The sequence below is a fragment of the Eubalaena glacialis genome, chromosome 3, assembly GCF_028564815.1.
Source record: "Eubalaena glacialis isolate mEubGla1 chromosome 3, mEubGla1.1.hap2.+ XY, whole genome shotgun sequence".
Classification (NCBI taxonomy): Eukaryota; Metazoa; Chordata; class Mammalia; order Artiodactyla; family Balaenidae; genus Eubalaena; species Eubalaena glacialis.
Genome location: NC_083718.1, coordinates 81,928,001 through 81,944,678, shown reverse-complemented (window position 1 = coordinate 81,944,678; position 16,678 = coordinate 81,928,001). Strand labels below are relative to the sequence as shown.

The following is a 16,678-nucleotide window of genomic DNA, read 5'->3' as shown; positions in this document are numbered from 1 at the left end:
CTCATGGGGCCCTGCTGGGGTAAGCGTGGTGATGGGGGCCCGTCAGCGGTGGACATCCAGAGTGGCCGTACTCTGATCCCTGGTTGAGCCTCATTCTCTCTCCCACGTCATACCTTCAGTTCCCTTGGGGTGGATCAGCGGTGCTGACGTAACAGGTGACACCTGCAGAGACAGACGTGTGATGGGCAGGCAGCGAGGCCCATGGCGTTTGTACCATCCACAGACGCTACACCAGAACATGCAGGCGCTGTTCAGAGCCCTGGCCGAGGCGGAGGAGCAACAGCCCTACCTGCACGACTCGGCTGTGCGGCGCGGGACCCGCTGTCTGGCCGAGTACCAACTGGGCGATTACGGATGGGCCTGGAACAGGTGTGTGCCAGGCAGGGCTGCAGGTTTGCGTCTCCATCCTCTGGACTCTCGTTTATTTGCTGCTGCTTCCTCTCTCAAGGTATCTCTCCTCTGATCACCTCTCCGTCCAAGGTGGGGAACAGCGTAGGAAACTCCCATTCCTCTTAGCCCCGACCTTCAAGCCCTCTCTGTGAGGACTGCTGTGCGTGGCACCAGGTGGGACAAGCCTCCTCTCCCTCCCTCTGGCCAGGTGCTGGGTGCTGGACCGAGTGGACTCCTGGGCTGTTGTCATGTTCATTGATTTCGGCCAGTTGGCCACCATCCCAGTGCAGTCCCTGCGCAGCCTGGATAGTGACGACTTCTGGACCATCCCCCCCCTGGCTCAGCCATTCATGCTGGAGAAAGGTAAGGTGCCCTCCACCCTCCTGAGCACTTGGAGACAGGAGATGCTGTGAGCGCCTCTGGGACCTCAGCGGGAATGGCGTCCGGGGCAGCCGAGGCCCTCAGGATGCCTGCCCTTCAGCCTCTATTCTTTTGATGTCACCCCAGTTTTCGGCATCTGCCCCTTGCAAAGCTGCTTCTTGAGAATTGGTTTTCACACCTGGTCTCTCTGAGCAACAAGATCTGGAAAGGAAACTCAGGTGCTGCCCAAAGGCTGAGTTCTCTGGGTGGAGTGAGGGGAGGGCAAGCCTCCCAGTCTCGCTTCTGCCAGAGTGGCTCAGCTTCCATCTGTTTCATGTACATCGAGTTTTGCTTAAGATTTCTTTAGAGAAGCATTCTGTGTAGAAGAAAACTGGAATTTGAAGACCAACCATAGGGGTTAGAGCATTTGGACTCAGTATCTCCTCCGATGTGCTGTTTGTTACTTTATTTTTTTCTTTTCTTTTTTAAATTGAAGTATAGTTGATTTACAATATTGTGTTAGTTTCAGGTCTACAGCAAAATGATTCAGTTATACATATATATATTTTTTTCAGATTCTTTTCCATTAGAGGTTATTACAAGATATTGACTATAGTTCCCTGTGCTATACAGTAAATCCTTATTGTTTATCTATTTTACATATAATGGTGTGTATCTATTAATCCCATACTCCTAATTTATCCCTCCCCTCCCCACTTCCCCGTTGGTAACCATAATTTTGTTTTCTGTCTGTGAGTCTGTTTCTGTTTTGTAAATAAGTTCATTTGTATTATTTTTAAGATTCCACATATAAGTGATATCATACAATATTTGTCTTTCTCTGTCTGACTTACTTCACTTAGTATGATAATCTCTAGGTCCATCCATGTTGCTGCAAATGGCATTATTTCATTCTTTTTTGTGGCTTCTTTATGCATTCATCTGTTGATGGATATTTAGGTTGCTTCCATGTCTTGGCTTTTGTAAACAGTGGTGCTATGAACATTGGGGTGCATGTATCTTTTTGAATCGGAGTTTTTGTCTTTTCCGGATATATGCCCAGGAGTGGGATTGCAGGATCATATGGTAACTCTATTTTTAGTTTTTTAAGGAACCTCCATACTGTTTTCCATAGTGGCTGCACCAATTTACATTCCCACCAACAGTGTAGGAGGGTTACCTTTTCTCCCCACCCTCTCCAGCATTTATTATTTGTAAACTTGGTGAAGATGGCCATTCTGACTGGTGTGAGGTGATATCTCACTGTGGTTTTGATTTGCATTTCTCTAATAATTATCGATGTTGAGCATCTTTTCATGTGCCTGTTGGCCATCTGTATGTCTTTTTTTTAATTTATTTTTTTGGCTGCGTTGGGTCTTCGTCGCTGCACACGGGCTTTCTCTAGTTGCTGTGAGCAGGGGCTACTCTTCGTTGCGGTGCGTGGGCTTCTCATTGCGGTGGCTTCTCTTGTTGCGGAGCACGGGCTCTAGGCACGCGGGCTTCAGTAGTTGTGGTGCACCGGCTCAGTAGTTGTGGCTCGCGGGCTGTAGTGCACAGGCTCAGTAGTTGTGGCGCACGGGCTTAGTTGTTCCGTGGCATGTGGGATCTTCCCAGACCAGGGATTGAACTCGTGTCCCCTGCGCTGGCAGGTGGATTCTTAACCACTGCGCCACCAGGGAAGTCCTGTATGTCTTCTTTGGAGAAATGTCTATTTAGGTCTTCTGCCCATTTTTGATTGGGTTGTTGTTTTTTTGATATTGAGCTGTATGAGCTGTTTGTATATTTTGGAAATTGACCCCTTGTTGGTCGCATCATTTGTAAATATTTTCTCCCAGTCCATCGGTTGTCTTTTCGTTTTGTTTATGGTTTCCTTTGCTGTGCAAAAGCTTTTAAAGTTTCATTAGGTTCCATTTGTTTCTTTTTGCTTTTATTTTTCTTGCCTTGGGAGACTGATCTAAGAAAATATTGCTATGATTTATGTCAGAATGTTTTACCTGTGTTCTCTTCTAGGAGTTTTATGGTGTCATGCCTTATGTTTAAGTCTTTAAACCATTTTGAGTTTATTTTTGTGTATAGTGTGAGGTGTTTGTTACTATAGATCCAGGCACCTGTGGAGCCTCAGTTTCTACACCCTTGAAACGGAGAGGCCCCTTCTTTGCTCTGCCCCTTCTCGAGACTGGGGTTTAGGTGAGATGTGAAAGAGTGAAAGAATGCTTTGGGGGCTGAGGAGGAGAAGTGGATGTGAAGAAACACACATACACACAAAATAAGATGGAAAAGCACCTCCCCAAAGTGCAGGGCCAAGCCTCCCTGCTAGGCTGATGGGCACCACCCAGAGGTCACCTTGGGTCATTGCATGAAGAGGGCCCTTGCTGCTCGGCCTGGGGAGTAATGCCAGTGCCAGCAGACAGGACCTGGGAGCTTCTGGTGGGCTGAACCTGACTGCTTGGGTGTTGGAGGGTGGCCCAGAGTAAGGAGCCCCTGCCCCAAAGAGCAGCTCCCAGCCTGTCAGAGGGGCCAGAGTGTGCAGCCCGGATATGGGGGTTCTCAGCTCTCGTGTGGACTTTGAGATGGCCCCGAGGCCAGGTGGGCAGGTGTACAATTTTTCTCCCTTTATGGATGAGGAAAGTAAGCCTCAGGAAAATGAAAGGGACTTCTTCACGTTTCATGGCAAGAAAATGGCATAGCTGGGGGTGGAACTGAGGTCTGACCCTTGATATGAGCCAGTTTCATGCATACAAACAGTCCCAGAATTTGGGGGGATGGCGGGAGCTGAGTAAGGGCAGATGTCCTGGAGAAAGGTGAGTGTCTGACCGGCGCCCTGCCCTGCCTTGTCCCAGCAGGTAGGAATGTGCACTCGTCATGGTAAAAAGACTCTCTGCCTTTTAACCTCCATCTCTCCAGCCAAAACTCTCAGAGCAGAGTTGAGTGAACACAGTTTTCTGTCTCCAGAATTTCCATTAGGGAATGTAAAATCCCAGATCCCTGTAATTATTTTAACAACAATAATGCCTCCTTTTACTTGCTCTTACTTTGCCCTCCCCTTCTCCTCCCTCTGCAGTGCTTATTATCTCACGATATCCTGGCAGCAGGGAGTGAGCACTAACTAGCAGAGACTTGCCTACAGGACCTGGTCTGCAGCCAGAACACTTTCCTGCAGCCTCGGCTTCTCACTTCCCTCCCTTGCTCCTCCTGCCTGACCAAGTGCCACCAAGGTTTTGTTGTTGTGTTTTGTTTTACAGATATTTTGAGTTCATATCAGGTTATCCATCGCATCCTCAAAGGGAAAATCACTGGTGCTTTGAACTTGGAGGTAACTGCTGTGTATCTACTGTTCCCCTCCCCTCCCCTCCCCCACCTCCCAGGGTCTCAGCTGCAGGCCCTGGCCTCGGCCTGGATGCTGCGGGTTTACCTGTCATTCCCTTAGAGGAAACAAACTGAAGTTGTTCAGGGGTTGGGTGGACCACCTGGGGGCAGTCCTTCCTTCCCAATCAGATTTTCTCTTTCTCTTCCAGTTGCACATCCTGAAGTTTGAAGAGTTTAAATAACATGGCTACAATCGGCATGTTTCTTCTCTTGTCTAGATTCAGCCTGCTCTACCCTTTCACTCTTGAGGCCTTGGGGGTGAAAAAGGCCACAGCGGTGCCCAGGATTGATTGGATTCCCCTTTGCCTTTCCCCCAGCTCACTTCTCAGTTTGTCATGTGCCTTCCGTCCCCCAGCTCAGCGTGAACATTTGAACCAAACATGGGAAGCTTCCATGAGGTTGAAAGTCTGATGTAGCCAGTGTATTCTTTCCTGTGTCTCTTCTTTGTACCCTCAGAGCATGATATAAGTTGCCCTGACAGATTCTGGAGAATGGAGGGGCCCACTGCTTAATTTTCCTGGCATTCTGTTGTAGAATCAGGTAGGGAGCATTTAAACATTGATGCATCGCCTTGGTGAATAAATGTTGGCATGCTTCACGTTTGGGGTGATTGATTCCTCTGTCTAGCCACCCCTCCCCAGTGCTGCCCTCTAAAACCGAAGCAGCGAGACTGGGAAGCTGCCGTGTGCCGGCCGTGTGGACACTGCGTGGGATATAGATGCACACTTGCATAGGGTATAAGTTTTTTTTTTTTAAACATCTTTATTGGAGTATAATTGCTTTACAATGGTTAGTTTCTGCTTTATAACAAAGTGAATCAGCTATACATATACATATGTTCCCGTATCTCTTCCCTCTTGCGTCTCCCTCCCTCCCACCCTCCCTATCCCACCCCTCTAGGTGGTCACAAAGCACCGAGCTGATCTCCCTGTGCTATGCGGCTGCTTCCCACTAGCTATCTATTTTACATTTGGTAGTGTGGGTATAAGTTTTCTTTCCTTTCTCTTTGCCTTCTTAGTGGACAGAACATTGGTTCAGGATGATGTGGCCTTGATTTTATTTATTTATTTTTTAATGCTGTGTAACTTCATTAGGAGCCTAATGTAAGGTTATGAAAGGGACTGTTAGGTTTGACAAGAAAAGTGGAAGACTTTCTTAGAGTTGGTGTTTATATAGCTATAGTGCACAGGAGCTGGTGCTTCCCTTGACATCAGGTGAATGTGGATCCCATTATTTCTTTAAATAATTTGATTAGAGCCAAACTATTTAAATAATTTTATTTGTTTCATCCTTTGGTAGATGAGAAAAATACATTACAAAATACATTATACTGAGGACAGATCACAGTACACATTACTAAAAACACAATCTACTTTCCAGCCAGGGCTGGTGATAAGTTCAGAAGAAAGCCTCAGAGGCCTTGAAAACCAGATTTCAGCTTCATGAAAGAGTTTCCCCCTTGGGTCCCCTCTTTGTCTCCACCTCAGCATAAATTAGCACCCTGTATCAGGTGGTGTGGTGGAGTAGGAGCAGCGTTGAGTGGGACCGGTGAACTCTCCGTCCACCTGAAGCAGCAAAACATTACAATCCCTTAAAAGGGGGAGAAATGACCAATGTTAAAATTGCTGTGTCAAACAAAGCATTACAGAACTCTGGCATCTTACAGGTTCCCAGATGGCTGTCCTAAGTCTGGGCTTTCTAAGATGAGTGTCTTCACTTAGCCATCCCTGGCCTCTGGCGTTTGTCACCATCCAGTCTGTAGGCAGAGTAGGTCCAAAGAGGCTGCCTCTGCCTCTGCCTCAAAGCAAGCTCACTGACCAGGAGAGGCAGGCAGCGCATACCACATGCAAACAGTACGCCTGTACTTTTAAATAGCAGGAACAGACACAGCACCTACGGTTCAGCTCAGCAGACTCCCCTCCCCAGCAGTTCTCAGAGCCTGAGGTAAGGACGCAGGTACACAGACCAACCCCCTTAAAGCTGACCCTTTCCAGTAGGACCCACCTTACGAGTGCCTTAGAAGAATCCCCAGTCTCCAAGCCACACGGCTCCTCTTTGATACGACCAGATGAAGCAAGAGACGGGAGGGGGCAACAAGGGAGCTACCAACCATCACCCTTCAGTGCCACTTGCTGGGAGGGAGGGGAACCAGTGAACACTGGAGTGTTAGCTACACAGCATGTTGCTGAGACCAGAAAGGTCACATACATGCTTGAGACTCTGCCCCCATCCCTACTCAGTTCATTTGAAAGTAGTTCTGTGAAGCAGCCTCTTAGGCCTCCTTGTTATTTCTTTCTTAGAAATCTGAAAACATCTGTGACTAGAAAAGTAGTCCTAAGAATTAAGGTCATCATTTCAGCCTACTACTTTGTGGTTCAGCAGGCCAGGCTCTGCATTCCCAGGGGTCCAAGTGCTGGTCACTCCAGAGGCCTTCAGGGGCGAGCCAGGTGCGTGCTTCAGCTCCACCTTTCTCTGGCTTTAGCAGCGAAGCGCAGCCCCTCATAGCTACCAAAGCCATGGAGGACTTGGTGCCCCTCCCCCACTGCTCAAGTAGTTCAGGAGTGGGGGTGGGGTGGGACGTGGGGATAAAAATAAAGATGAGTCAAGACCAGCATCTTCAAATTAACAAACTGTAATTGTTTTCCCAAAGATACATTTTTTTTTCATACACATCCATCATACACTGTAACCAAAAAAAGCAGTGTACATGAAATAAGAGAAAATAAATTAAAAATCCATAGCATAGGTAAGGAGGCTCTAGTCTGGAGCACAGCTGAGTTTCCAGCAATATAAGGAGGCTCGAAAGTTTCTTTTATAAGAATGCCTGCTAGCAAGGGTTCCAGCCAGGTGGTTGGTTGGTCTGTAAGTCAGTCTTGAGTACTTGAAACAGTTGTGTTTGTTTTTTTTTTTCCTTAGCGTTTAGAATAGCCATCATTGTCCTGCAATAGGCAGAGCTATCACGTCCAGGAAAAATGAGGGAGGGAACCACAGAGGCAGCGTGAGATCCAAATACAGCATTCAAAGGTAATTGGTCCAGTGGTGCCTGGGGAAGGAAGAAGGGGATGGCACTCCCGGGTTAGCCATCTTCCTTCGGGGGTGTGTACCAGCCTGCAAAGAAACCGAAGAACACAGTGAGGTGGAGGCTGATGTCCACCCTCCCGGCCCCAATCACTGAAGACATCTCCAGGGTCAAAGGTGAAAAGAGTCTAGAAAGGGGTCCCCAGTGCGGGGAGGTGTATGGGAAGGTAAGAAACTGCCTACCTGGAGATTATAAGGAAAGGGAGAATGATGCGCCCAACCTGAGATGACAGCAGAGTGAGATGAGCTTTCTCACAGGGTGGTGGGGAAGAGGGGCAGCACTGAGTCTACCGGCGCTATGGACCGCTGGGGCTTTACTTGAGAAGAGGTGGCGGACGTTAGCCTCCACCTCACTGACTTCTTTGGAGAACAGGGGCAGGTGCTGTGTTAATGGGTGGTAAACGCTCGGAAACCAAAAGGGGTTCTTGCTGTTTGGCTGGAAGTGGAAACCTCAGGCTTGGCAAAGGTCCGAATCTCGAGTTGTGGCGCCAGCCTCACCGTTTTTTTCGTGGATCTGCACCAAGGACTTGTAGGACTGCTGTGCTCTTGTCAGGCTGTATTGAGACTGGGGAGAGGAAGCCACTGAATCAGGCCACCAAGCAAGGCCAGCTGTGGCCTTGTTGCCACCCAGGAGTCCCAGCTCCCAGCGCCATGCTCTGCTGACACGCTAAATACCTTCCACCTGGGAGGTCCTCTCAGGGCACAATCCCCTAGCTTTCCCTTTCCAGACCTGCACCCTCCCCAAAGTCCTAGGCTGCCCCTCAGACCAAGGCCTTGCTCCTGTTCCCACTGCGGGCATCCTAGGCCCACTCATCCGATGCTGCCAGCCCACAGATTTTATCCTCTCAGTCCCTAAAAGAAGGCCGCCTTGGCCTCCTAGTGGCCTAAAGTGTGTATGGCTCCAGCCAGTCCCACCAGGCCCAGGTCCAGGCTCCTTACTTTGTTGGCTCCAAACTGCACTCGTGCTTTTCCCTTCACCAGTGTGGCACTGATCTGCATGATCACTGACTCTATTGAGTAGGCACTGCTCCAGCCCTAAGTAACAACAGGGACAAAGCAAACAAGTCAGGAGAGTTTCCAGAGAAACCTTACGCTTGTTCTCCAGAGAGCAGCTGCACCTATAGAAGGGGCCCCTGCCCTTCACTCCCAGAATGGCCATCACCTGTTTGCCCAGGTCAGTGGGTACAGGCCCTGCGAGGCAGAATGAAAGGGCCACGTTGTGCCCATCACCCAACCCGGGGGGCAGGGGGTGGGGGCGGGTGGTTAAAGCTCAGCCTAGCGCTGCCCAGGCCAGCCAGGCCAAGAATGAGAGACAGGCTCACCTGCTTGGTGAGAAGTTCCATGCAGATGGCACCTCCGCCCAGAACATACCTGCAGAAGAAAGGTTAGTCAGCTGTGACTGGCAAAAGTTCCCCACCCTTCCTCACCCTCTGCCCTTACTGAGCTACTCACCCTCCGGACAGGACTGGAGACACAACCCTGACGAATGGCGGGTCAAAGGGAAAGTTATCCTGAGAGAGACAGAGGCAACGATCAGGGAGGGGAGGCCAGTGCCCTCTGCAGCACTGTTAGGTGGAGAAGGAAGCCTAGGCCAGGGACGGACTGGAAAGGAAGACCTTACTTTAAAAGAAAAGTTTAGTAGGATGAAGTCAGCTCCTTCTTTCTCTTTGAGGATCTGGAGATCGTTGTGCAAAGCGCTGTCCTGGTCAACTCTAGGAAGCAACGAGTTCAGGCTCAGCTCCAGGTCCAGCTCAGGAGCCTCGAGGCTCCCACCAACCCTGGGCGAGCAGCAGAGGGCCAAGCCACTGCCCACACCCGCTCCCTGGGACGGACCTGGAGACTCCCACCACAGTGGCTCCACTCACTACTCAACTTCTTTTCCAATCCCACAGTCCCCACTCACTTGAGGAGTTTGACATTCCAATCATACAGACTGTCATTCACGAGTTCGACTGCATAGTTTCCTGGAAGGAGGGAAGAAAATGGGTGTCATTAGGTGATGGTCCAAGTGGTGAGTGGTCCCCGATGCAGATCCCTCTCCCATGCTGAGAGAAAAAAAGGTCAAAGGCTCCAGGTTCACCCCAGATAGACATGCATCCAATCTAAGCCACTGGCGTGGGGGTGTTCCGTCCTTGGCCTGAAAACTTCATAAGCATCCGTGCATCTGCTGCCACCACCATGTCCTTCTTTATGAGAAGCTCGTATTCAGACCCCTCTCTGAGGCAAACTCACCGCCTTTGAAACTCTGTGATCGGTATATATCCCTGAGCTCCTTCATCAGCCGGTCAGTAGCCTGCACCGAGCCAGACACCGCACCCTACAAGGGAGGGATGGAGGACAGAACATCTCACGGTCATGTGCTTATAAACACCGTACTAGACCTCAGGGGCAGTCTGGCAGCCAGGATTTAGGCAAGGATGAGGCACACCCATAACCCACCCAAAAGTGGATTCTGTTCCCCAGACTGATGCTCGATGCCTACCACCTCCCAGCCAGCACCAGCCGACCCCTTGGCCCAGCTTCTCCCTAGAGGGCACGTACATTTAAGTAATCTTGCCTCTGGTTCTTTTTAATTTTCTCTAGTATGGCCAAGTTTTCTTTTCCGATGCCGTCATCTTCAGATTTCTTACCCTCAGCTGGCTCTTCTTCTTTCATTTCATAGTGATCTAGGTCTTCTGTGTCCTGGGGGAGGTGTGGGGTGGGAGTGGGATAGAGGAGGAAAGAAACCAACACACGTTGTGGAGAGGGGCCATCGCCTTCCCAGTCCCACTTGACCTAGAGCTGCAGGTCAAGGAACAGTAGTCTTATCTGGCATGCTAATGAGTAAAATACCCTTTCCACTGCTGGAAGACTCCCAGTCCCATTCCGTCCACAATCTAAAGGCTGTGGCAAATCTCTCCTCCTATTCAATTCTCAAGCTGCAGAGCTGCGTAAGGGCCTAGGGGAAGCGAGCAGGCTCAGCTCTCTTGTTCCCCAGACCTACCCTGCTCCAACCATCCCTAAAGCTCTCCCTTGGCAGCAGAAACTCTTCCTTAATTCCTAGAATGACTTTGGCCTGACGCTGTGACGCAAAGCTCATGTTTCATCAGGTGACTTTTGTACCCAGGAGTTCCCAGGACTCCAGGTCTAAAGGAGAAAGCTGGATCAGAAATCTCCTGCCTTCCCAAGTGCTGGGCCTGATGAGGTATGCAGAGGTACCCAGTGCCAAGATGGAAATAAGGAAGGAGGTCCAGAAAGGCAGATGGTAGAGGTCAAGAATAGAATTAGTCCCTATTTGCCCCACTCTAAGTGAGGAAGTAGTTCACTGTATATGGGGGAGGAGCCTATAGCCAGGATTCAGCCCCTCTCAGTCAGACTTGGGAGGGCTGTCCGCTGTCTGAGAGGAGCATGTTTCAGGAATCCCCAGCCCTTTGTGAGGCTTAAGACCCTGACAGAGTTACAGAAGTTGCAGAACCTGGGATGTTAATTCAGTGCAGAGAAACAAAGTTATCGGTGATCTCACTCTAGCAAGATATGTTAATACTACATTAGTTGTTGATATCTACTGAATGTTTAATTATATGTCAGATACCGTACTAGATGCTATACACACTAGCTCATTTAATTCTTATAACCACCATGCCATTATTCTATCATTACCCCCATTTTACAGATGAGGAAGCTGAGGTCTAGGTGAGGTTAGTTATCATGCCCGAAGTCATACACCTCTTAATAGAGCTAAGATGTGAATCAAATTCTGTCTGACTCTGAAGTTCAAGTTCTTAACCATTATGTTATATTCTGCAAAAGTATGTTTTTAGAGAATATATCAGATAAATTATTTAGCATTTATCATGTACTGAATGGAGCATTTTACATGCAATCCCTTATTTAATCTTAAAGACAACCCTATGTAGTAGTTGTTATAATCACATTTTATAAATAAGGAAAACTGCAGCTTAGTGAGAGTAGGTAAAATTCCCCAATTAAGAGAGTTAGGAGATACAGGATGCCCGCTCAGGTCTGACTACAAAGCCATCTGCGATTAACTTCTTGACTATTCAGTGTAAACAGATTTGCACTTAACTGTCTTCAGTGGTTGGATATGGGTGCCCTGTCTCCTCCTCTACTACACTGCTGTTCCTCCAGGTCAGTAAATCTCTTTATTTCCTTTGGTATTTTTCTCTCCCCAGGTCTAGACTGGAGCTCTGTACACAGCGGGCACTCAATGCTGCTGACGGAAAGAGCTTCCTACCAGTGCCGCCTTGGGTGGAAGCCTACCTCAGGCATCTCTTCATCTTCATCTTCCGAAGATACATCTTCCTGTGTACACTGCAGTGGGGAGGGAAAAGAGGGAGATCAGACCCCGGTGGTTTCCTAGAATGCAGCCTCTGATCTACTCCCCTGAGCCTCTGGGTCTGGAAGCTGTGCGCCTGGCCGTAATGCTACCAGCCTCTCCATCAGCCAGAACTGAGTGGAAGCAACAGCCTAGGGAATGACTTCACTACCAGCCCATTATTCCTCTACCACCATATGCCAAAGAATAAAAGAGAAGCACAATGGCTGTTTCTGTCACCTAACTCACAAATCCCAGTTTTATCTCCTCAAGAACCCCTCCTTTACTAAATCATCTCTAGACTGATACTGCATTCTTGGATCTTAACAAGGGACCTCGGTCCCCAATGGCTACCTACTGCTAATTGTAAAAATCCCCCCCATATCCCCCCATGAGGGATGATCCTGCCCAGGAGAGTGAGTTTTGATCGGAGAGGTGAAGCTACTAGTGCCCCATTTAGCTAGATTCCCATCTGGAGAAGAGGCCAAGAGTCATGATATGTGTACGTGTTTGGAGTAGGGCTGGAGAGAAACTACCGCAGCTTCATCTGAATTAACATGCATTTTATGAGTGCTGTCTGTGGGGCAACTCTGCATAACAGGGTCCAAAGCCCCTCCGTTGCTCACCTGCTCTGCTGGCAAGGGCTGATCCAGCATCTCCACATCTGGATGCTGAGGGAGGTTATAGAGTTTACACAGGTCGGAGATGATCCTCTTCAGATGCTGCAATAGCTGGGGGTAGGGGACCACAGTGACATCAAACACTCCTTCCCCACCCCAATCTGGACAGGTACGTGGGTGAGCTCTTGTCTCAGCCCCCAAACTGGTACCTAGTTCTCTAAAACTCAGACCACACGGCCATGGGGAGGAGCTTAGGGGACGAACCCTGGGACTGGTGCAAGGCTCTCCCTCTGGCTTCAGGAATCAATTCCCCTAAGACGTCTGCCTCAAATGTACAGGCTACTGCACCACCCACTTTCCAGAGACACCTTTCACAGGATGTTTTCATGGCATGGGTGTCACAGGAGGAAAATGCACTCCCACCTCAACACCCTGGCCCCCTCACCAAAGTATTCCCTTTCTTTATGTCCACCAGCCTCTCCAAGACAGCAGCCAAGTTAGGGTCATCGGACTCCACTGACCAGATGGGGGGCACAGCAGGGTATGACTCCTAAGGGGAAAAGAGCAGGGAGAGCAGTCAAGATGGGAGACTCTGGGGAAAGCTAGATTTTGCCTGCCTGCCACGCACCAAGACTTCTAGTCCCTTTGCTCTCCACCGTTCCCCCCGCCCCTCTCCCCCCCAAACACACACATACAAGCCCAGTGCAGCAGGTCATTATCTAACCAAGCAGCTTCCCAACAAATCCCAGACCAGGAGAAAAAGTCCCTGGGAGGACCCTTTCCAAGAAGCCCGGTCCCTTTCTTTATTTTCTCAAGAGTAAACATCACAGAAAGCAGCAGAGCCAAACCCTGCTAACAGTGAGGGAGACTTCCTATCTCCTGTGCTGCCTCTACAAGTTCCAGACCTGAAGTTCTCCCACACCCAACACAGAGGCCCCTGACCCTCCTTAACCAGTTGAGGAAGGGATCACCTCATCACAATCACACTGACAGAAAAAAAGCAAAGACCACAGATTACTTTCATTTTAGCTGGGGAAGGAGGGATTAGAAACTAGATTATGTCTCCAGAACCTAAACGTGAAAGGGTAGCAGGAAGAATCTTCCCACCTCACTCCCAACAGAACCCCTCAAAGGCCACTTCTCCCCACCTCTCCCTTGGGAAACTGCCACCCTCTCAGTCCAGGCGTAGGCTGTAGGGCTCCACATGGCAGGCTGGGAGAAAGAAACCTACGCTACTAACATTCCCAGCATTCCTGAGCCACGGTGCCAAATGCAGCCTGACCAGACTCCCCCTCTGCCCAAACCAAGGGGGCCAGTTCAGGCCAAGTCTTCTTTATGAGGGCCACACAGAGTCTGACTGAGAATCTTCTAACTAACCTCCTTCCAGGGACAAAGACAGTAGATGGCCTCTGGCAACTGGGAAGGCAGCTAGAAGGGGGCAAACCTACCCTTAAGCAATTGGAAGCATAATTCAGGTACAAAATCGACCCCTGAAGTTTCCACATATGCTGAGAAAACCTTATCCTCTTCTACCAGGGGTCTTAACTCTGCCATGGCTCTAATCCTCAATGCTGGAGGAAAACAAATTATCAAAGATGCTCAAGTCTTCAGCTCATGGAACCACACCAAGTCCTTCAATCTCAACTTTTTAGTACGAAAAAAGATGGGAGAGGAAAATGGAACACACGAGTTTTGGGGGTGGGGGGGACCATCCAACCCAAGCTGAGGCTTGCCTCATCAAACCTTGACCTGGTTTGATGGAAGAAAGGGATAGAAAACAAGAACCATGTAAATTGAATTCAGGCCCCAAAGTGCCACACAATTCACAAGTCTGTCTTTCCCCAGACTACTCCCATTTGCAGTCTGCCTGCCTGGATTAAGTACTGTCTCCTGGCTTGCTATCCAGTTCTCCCAGCAGGGCGAACACTATCACACCAGGTGGTATCAATCACTGTTAAGTGCTATACCATGCGGTATCAGGCATTCCCAGATTATCAGAGGCCAACCCTCTTCACAGGATGTTTGAGGGTAGCCTAGGCAGGAGAGGTAAGGTGTCTCCTAGTCCTGCATGCCTAGGATGGAATGATGTTCACTGGGAGAAAAGGAACTGTTACCGCTCAGAATAAATGGGATAGCCCTTGCACATCACCATCATTAGCAGGAAAGCCAACAACCCAGGGCAACTGGAGATATCCATAGAGAACAGGAGGGGAGTGGCAGCTACCAGCTGGGGCAAAAGGAGGAGAGTTAGAGGTTACACCAGAATAAAAGGGAATCCAAAGGAGAGGAAGAAGAGGAGTCACTAAACTGCAAACCATCACTTGGTAAAATTCAGAGAGCTAAGAGGAGTTGAATGAGAGATGCCTGGGCAGGGATCTCACAGGTGGCAACGTCCTAAATCAAAGGTACTACTGAGAAGGGGGCATCACTGAAATCTGCAGAGTTCCAAGCCAGGTCCTTCCAGCTAAGGTCAATGCAGAGACCTGGAACCTCAAGATGATAGTGGTGGGGAGAGGGGCATTCCCAGGGGTCAAGGTAAAGTCGTGAAGTAGCCCAAATAGGCCAAAATCATGAACCTTGGGATGTGGGTGGGTTAGTGAAAAGGAGTAGTCGAGGCGCCATATGTTGGGGTGTCCCTGACCATGAAGAGTAGAGATTCTGGGTGCACAGGAGAAACAAGTGTAACCTGGAGAAAAGGAGCCGAGCCCCGAGAGGGGATTCGGCCTCCCAGGTCTTTCGAGAGCAAAAAGCTGTGTGGGGTGATCCTGAGTCCCAGACAAGAGCCCCCCAGAGACGCGCACGCGAGGGGATCCTCACCGTGATGTTGCAGTGGATGCGGACGGGATCCCCAGGCACCGACCCCCGTGGGGGGAGATGCGGTCCGGGCGCGGCCCCCGCCCCGGCTCCTCCGGCCCCAGCCAGCAGGAACTCGCAGCTCAGCTCGTCCAGGCAGGCGCTGGCAATGCGGAAGCGCTCGTGGCCGCGGTGGAAGATGGACTCGAGCAGCTTCAGCTCCCGCCTCAGGCAGGGCCCCGGCCCCGGGCCCCCCCCCGGGCCGCCCCCGGCCCCCGGCGCCGCCCCCTGGCCCCCCAGCTGCTGCCCCGGCCCCGGCTGCTGCTGCCCCTGCGGCTGCGGCTGCTGCATCCTCCGCTCCGCTCCGCTCCGGGGCCGGCGGGCCGGGAGCCTCCGGCCTCCGCTCCGGGCTCCGCCGCCGCCGCCGCCGCCGCCGCCGCCGCGGTCCGCACTTCCTGATCCCCCCTTCGCCAAGATGGCGCCGCCGCCACCTCCGGGACAGGGCCCCCCCACCCCCCTCCGCTCTCCGGCCCCCCCCAGCCGCCGGAAGCCGCGCGCCCCTCCTCCTCCTCCTCGGCGGCCCCGCCTCCGTCCCCCCTCACGTGACCTCACTGCTCTGCCCTCCCTCACGTGACACCTCTCGCCTTCCCGCCCCCTTGTTCTCCACTGCCACCCTCCACACGTGACCGGGGGCTTAGGGCTCGCAGCTTTCAGCGCCTCAGTGCGTGTTTACGTACGGCGTACGTGCGTGCGACCGACGGCCCTCGCCGCCTCTCCCCTCTCACGTGACCCGGCGCCGCGTGCTCGCAGGGGCTACCTGTGCGGGACCCTGTTTCCTGCTCTGGGCCCCTTTTCCCCCGCCCTGAGCCGCTGTGAACGTGCCGGGCGCTTGGTGGGCAGAAAAGAAAGTGGGAGAGCTGCGGACGCCGCTGTACCGTATTTATCCTGCGCTCACACGCCTGTCCTTGGCGCAGGGTCCCTGACGTTTTGCCCCCTTGGGGACACACTGAAATGAGGGGCGTGTGATTGGGGAAGGAACCAGGGACCCGGTTACAGAAGGCTTGGGTTATCGGACGTTCCGTGACCTTGGATTAACCACCTTCCCTCAGTTTTCTCATCTGTACGATGACTTTGATGAGGATAATAATGCTTGCTTTGCCTGCTTCCAAGGATTGGATGCGAGGAAATCACGAAGGGATCGGTGGTCAATTAATGTACGACGGGTAGACGATAGCTCACTCTTCGCGCTTATCAGATTCCTTGGGTCTGGACGAGGCGGGTGGGGAGGGACGACACGGGCTTCCTCTGCCGGGTCTTGAAAGGAGAGCAGCACTAGTCTAAACCATTAACCAGGCAATAAGATGAGACCACAATCCCAGTCCCAAGTCTCACCGGCTAACACCTTGTCGCAGTGGTCCTGGCATTGCCGGGAGTAGGTGGCAGTGCCTCCGGGGCCTCGCTAGGTGGCACTATCACAAAGGACAAAGCTGGCTGAGGTTCCTCTGCCAAGGGCTGGTGTTAGCCCGTGGTAGGGCCTGATGGAATCTACCGAGCCAACTCGGCGCTTGAGAAGCTGGCCGGATTGCCGCCTTCTCCTTTCACTTGGACTGAAATGAGTTAGCCTTTGTTGGAAGCTGACTGTGCACCTCGGTTCTTTGTGCTGGGCTATTCATTTATATTGTCAGTGGCGGTTGATAAAGGCCTTCTTTGGCTAAGCTGGGCTCTGGGTATTCAAAGATGATTGAGATGTGTTCCT

The 16,678-nt window shown here is 51.1% G+C and overlaps 2 protein-coding genes across 2 annotated transcripts in view; one reads left to right on the top strand and one right to left on the bottom strand.

Annotated features, from left to right (window-relative positions):
* The window catches only part of TDRD10 (tudor domain containing 10), a 47,283-nt gene extending 42,985 nt beyond the window's left edge, over window positions 1–4,298 (top strand). Inside the window, exons 10-13 of the mRNA XM_061185952.1 lie at window positions 224–369; window positions 599–753; window positions 3,993–4,063; window positions 4,266–4,298. Coding sequence (XP_061041935.1) covers window positions 224–369; window positions 599–753; window positions 3,993–4,063; window positions 4,266–4,298 — 405 coding nt within the window. The remainder of the gene's footprint in view (window positions 1–223; window positions 370–598; window positions 754–3,992; window positions 4,064–4,265) is intronic.
* A 2,434-nt stretch (window positions 4,299–6,732) lies between these two features.
* Window positions 6,733–15,364, bottom strand: UBE2Q1 (ubiquitin conjugating enzyme E2 Q1). The gene is made up of 13 exons (XM_061183398.1): window positions 14,947–15,364; window positions 12,575–12,679; window positions 12,136–12,240; window positions 11,455–11,505; window positions 9,736–9,876; window positions 9,427–9,511; window positions 9,098–9,158; window positions 8,816–8,906; window positions 8,647–8,705; window positions 8,517–8,565; window positions 8,134–8,229; window positions 7,693–7,759; window positions 6,733–7,224 (listed from the first exon to the last, which is right to left on the bottom strand). Exons 1-13 carry the CDS (start codon window positions 15,271–15,273, stop codon window positions 7,193–7,195), a joined length of 1,269 nt encoding a protein of 422 aa, XP_061039381.1. The 5' UTR covers window positions 15,274–15,364; the 3' UTR covers window positions 6,733–7,192.
* Window positions 15,365–16,678: the final 1,314 nt, after the last annotated feature.